General features: G+C 42.4%; 1 protein-coding gene across 1 annotated transcript; it reads right to left on the minus strand.

Moving 5' to 3' along the window:
• Positions 1-291: 291 nt before the first annotated feature.
• On the minus strand, positions 292-3,396 carry LOC122059245 (transcription factor MYB101-like). Its single transcript, XM_042621934.1, has 3 exons — positions 2,454-3,396; positions 1,510-2,365; positions 292-791 (listed from the first exon to the last, which is right to left on the minus strand). The coding sequence occupies exons 1-3, from the start codon at positions 2,826-2,828 to the stop codon at positions 526-528; spliced, it is 1,497 nt and encodes a 498-aa protein (XP_042477868.1). The 5' UTR covers positions 2,829-3,396; the 3' UTR covers positions 292-525.
• Between the last annotated feature and the right edge of the window lie 684 nt (positions 3,397-4,080).

Raw genomic sequence — 4,080 nt, forward strand, 5'->3', positions numbered from 1 at the left:
ATATCACTACAAGCGGTGGATCATGATTCATGCCTGTAATATTGGCTTTATTTGGAGTTTGAACATGGTAGGTCATAGTCTCATGGCGATGGTGGCAGGATATATTTAGCTTCCCTACACATAAATTTAGTTATTAGAATTCTTGAAAGAGTCCCCCCCACTACATTTAGGCCAAGAACACAAATTGAGAGAGAGAGAGAGAGAGAGAGAGAGAGAGAGAGACTCTCACTACAGCCCATAAGCTACTCATAAACAAAGTATTTGATCCATGAGAAACTTCACTGTAGAGAGAAACAAAAACAGTATCTCTTCCAAATTTTTGCTAACTAGATGATAATTATAATAGAAACAGTGTTATAAGTATGCATATAATTCATATGTATAGGACACAAAACACAATGAAAGCTTGAATAAAAGATAACCCAAACCAAATCTCACTAGAATTAAACTCACTGAAGAAGATCATGATCAATATAATCTATAAGCTATAATCTTCATGTTCTTGTGTTGAATCAAACAAAAGGTTTAGCAAATCTCAGGCATGTTGGTCCAATTTGTCCAGTCAGGATCAGTTGTCTTGGGGGCAGACATGGATGAAGCTAGCTGCTGCATTTCAAGCCCGATTTCATCGTCGGTCACACCTGATGACTGCCCATTTGAAAGCTCACCACTGTCACTATACCACTCAGATACCGACATCGCAGATGGCATGATATCAAACAGACTCCTCAAGTCTTCATCCACTGAATTGGACTCATATATTTCCTCTTTCTCTTTCTTTACCTTCAGCCCTGCAATGAATCAATGGCAGAAACTCAAGATTTTTGTTATAAGAACAAAACTATGCTGCTACTGTGGTGGACTTTAAAATATTGAATTAAATGCAACACAAATTCCAGATTCAGAGAGAATAGTTTGTGTTCAATGTCTAATTTTATCTAGCTTTAATGGAAACAATAATGATGATGATGATGATGATGATTTAAAGCACTAAAGAAAGCAGAAATTAGTTCATTGGTTTGACAGATTAATAGATTTGGTGAGCTAACTTAAGCCATTTCGTCACAATTTCTTTCTTTACCCGTAGAAGAAAAAACCAATCGAGCATTTAATAGGAAAAGTATAAAGAAAGAAGGAACTAGCAGAAAAAGTGAAAGCAGGAAGGAATACGGATGAACAATATTTGAAACAGGAAGAACAACAAAACGAACAATATGGGAAGCATTAGCAGATCTGTGTACGAAATTAATATAAAAGGTAACTGACTCTTTTAACATTTAAGAACAGCAAATCCAAAACAGAGTTTAATGTTTTATCAATACTAATTTAGTTGGTTAGAAATTAATTCATCAATCCTTCTGGACTGGAATGAAATTAATCTTTCTTGTACTAGTGGAGCTAGTACGAGCCTAGAGCAAACAGAACCAGAGATACCCTTTAATGCAATCAACCCATTTGATTTAAAGTAAAAGAAAGTAAACCCAATTGAGGAGGAGGAAGAGAGTTCACCAGCAGAGGAATGCGCGGAGCTGGAATCATCCCATCGTCTGGCAGAAGCTAAAGGAGGGGTGGCGGCGCTCTCACAGAAAACTAACCCAGAAGGCGGAGCATCACTGACACTGACCAATCCATCCAATCCACATTTTTCTTCTAACAAACCATCTCTCCTCGAATCGTCGCTGCCCATTAGAGCATGGGATTCCCCCAACAGAGCATCCAATAATCCACTATTGCTCTGACCCAGAGGCGACGTGAGCTTATACTCATTGGCTGTGCCCGAGGCAGCAGTAGCTGTGTCTGCTGGCTGGGGCTGTTGGCTTGAAGGGAGCTCCAATTTCATGGAGAAAGGGGAACCACTGTCGGTCTCAAATAGGTTTCCCAGGATCGGTGGTGGAGGATTGAAGTCGAAATTGCCAGAATTAAGCTGAAGCGATGGCGATAGGGGAAACTGGGGACTCTGGCCAAACAGAGGTGAGGGAGGATGTGATTGAGGAGGAGTAGCGGAGAAGGGGAGAGAGAATCCTTCGCTGTTGTTGTCCCGAAACGCCTTGAATCTGTAAAATGGAGTAGGGAGAAAAGGGGGAGGGTGATGGGCTAGGAGAGGGCTGGTTGTCACAGGAAAATTTACTGGATCGATCAGGGTAAGAGGAGAACTGAAATTGGGCTTGTGGTGTTGTTGCGGCGCTGAGAGATGATGAGTGGGTGGCGGAGATGGAGACGGGCGGGTCTGGTTATTCTGGTTTAGATGGAATGCAGATGCTTGCTTCTGTATATCTTGTGGGTAGAGAGGCATCCCGGCGCGTTGGCGTCGCTTGACTCTGGTATTCCAGTAGTTCTTGATCTCGTTATCGGTCCTCCCAGGTAACTGATATAGAGACAACAAAATCAAATCGAATTCAGGTTCAGAGACATGCCGGAGCAATGAGAGAGAGAATGGTAATTCGAAAACAAACCTGAGCAGCCATGCGAGCCCATTTATTGCCGAGCTTGGAATGGAGCTCGAGAATGAGACGCTCTTCCTCAGGAGAGAAAGTGCCTTTCTTAAGATTAGGCCTGAGATGATTAGCCCAACGGAGACGGCAGCTCTTACCACATCGAGAGAGACCGGCGTTTTTCTGAACAGCATTCCAGTTACCCTCTCCATGTTTCTTCACATACTCCATCAGAATCGCATCTTCCGCAGCCGTCCAGGGTCCTTTCTTCAAAGACCCTGATGCGGAGGAGGACCCACCGCCACCAGCAGCGCCAGTAGCACCACCACCTCCACCACCAGCTCCACCAGACGCATCGTTGTTACTCGTGGCCGGATCGTCGCTGTTGGGCACCATCCGTCGTTGTCTCCTAGTCGTAGGGCCTCTCTGCCCCCTTCCAAACCAAACAATCCAACCCTCTTTTTGTTTTTGTTATTGTCTGCTTCCTTTTGTTCTCTGTGTCGTACTTTCTTTGCCTTTCTTCTATTCTCTTCTTCTTCTTCTGGGTTGTCTCGGTTTCTTCCCTCCTAGGGAATTGAGATTTCTCTCAAATGTATCTACTTTTGGGATATTGATTGACAGACCCAGGAAGATCTCTCCCTCCTCTCTCTTTCTTAATAACAAATTGGAGAGGAGAGCGAGAGAAACAGAGATGGAGATGAGGAAATTAGAAATTGAGAAATTCTGATTATTATTAAGAGTATTTCTTACCTTTAATCTTGCTTTTGATTCATGTTAATAGCAGATATGAATTGGAAATCGAGAAATAAACCCAGAATTAAAAGTTTAAGAATTCGATATTCCCAGGATTCACACAAAAAAAGGCTAAGAACAGCGAAATTGAGAGAAGAAGGCGGAGAAAGAAGGAGAAGAAGAGAGAAAAAGCGAGAGGAGTGTGTAGATGTGTAGGCCGTGAGGTAGGGGTCCATCCTTGGGGGCTAGGGGTGGCATTAGGTTACCCTTTTTGGGAGAAAGTGTTGGGTTGGGAAGAGGGACCCACAGAGCCCTTTCCCATTGCCTACAATTTCAAGGAGGGACCTTCCATTTCGCTCCGACTACTACTCGGATACAGCCTACGTGGTCCTTCCTTTCCACACGTGTTTTCTTGACCTTTTTTTTTCTTTTTCTTTTTCTTTTTTGGTTGTTCAACAAAACCCAAAGGAAAATTAGAGTTTTGAGTTTTCATACTCCGCTTTTTTTTTCTTACTTTTGCCCTCAAAACTTTCTTCCATGATATTGTCACATTGGCCCAAAAAGGCCACAAATAAGGTTGTTAATCCGGTCGGTTCGATTATTTGATTTTGTTTTGATTTGGTTCAAGAGAGAGAGAGTTGTTATGAATTAAAATCAAATCAAGAATCGATTCTATTCTGTTAGTTCGTACAAACTCCATTTTCATCATCTTGCTCAAACAATAGTTTCAAGGACTGCAATCTACACCAAAGCAGATTAAGGCATCGTTTGCTCCATCCTCATCATCCTTGCTTATATGGTCTTGAACACATCGCTACAACCCTTGCTTTATGGATGGAATGAGGGATTCCACCTTCACTTGCCGGCTAGGGTTTACCTACATTAGTTTGGTGTTGGGATATGGGAGATGAGATAT

The sequence above is a fragment of the Macadamia integrifolia genome, chromosome 13, assembly GCF_013358625.1.
Source record: "Macadamia integrifolia cultivar HAES 741 chromosome 13, SCU_Mint_v3, whole genome shotgun sequence".
NCBI lineage: Eukaryota > Viridiplantae > Streptophyta > Magnoliopsida > Proteales > Proteaceae > Macadamia > Macadamia integrifolia.

What these genes read in the sequence shown, in the direction of transcription:
- LOC122059245 (XM_042621934.1), bottom strand. Translation starts at nt 2,828, where the DNA reads ATGGTGCCCAACAGCGACGATCCGGCCACGAGTAACAACGATGCGTCT. An exon ending in GGGCTCGCATGGCTGCTCAG is followed by an intron (nt 2,366 to 2,453) that starts GTTTGTTTTCGA and finishes TCTCTATATCAG; the next exon opens with TTACCTGGGAGGACCGATAA. An exon ending in CTCCGCGCATTCCTCTGCTG is followed by an intron (nt 792 to 1,509) that starts GTGAACTCTCTT and finishes GATTCATTGCAG; the next exon opens with GGCTGAAGGTAAAGAAAGAG.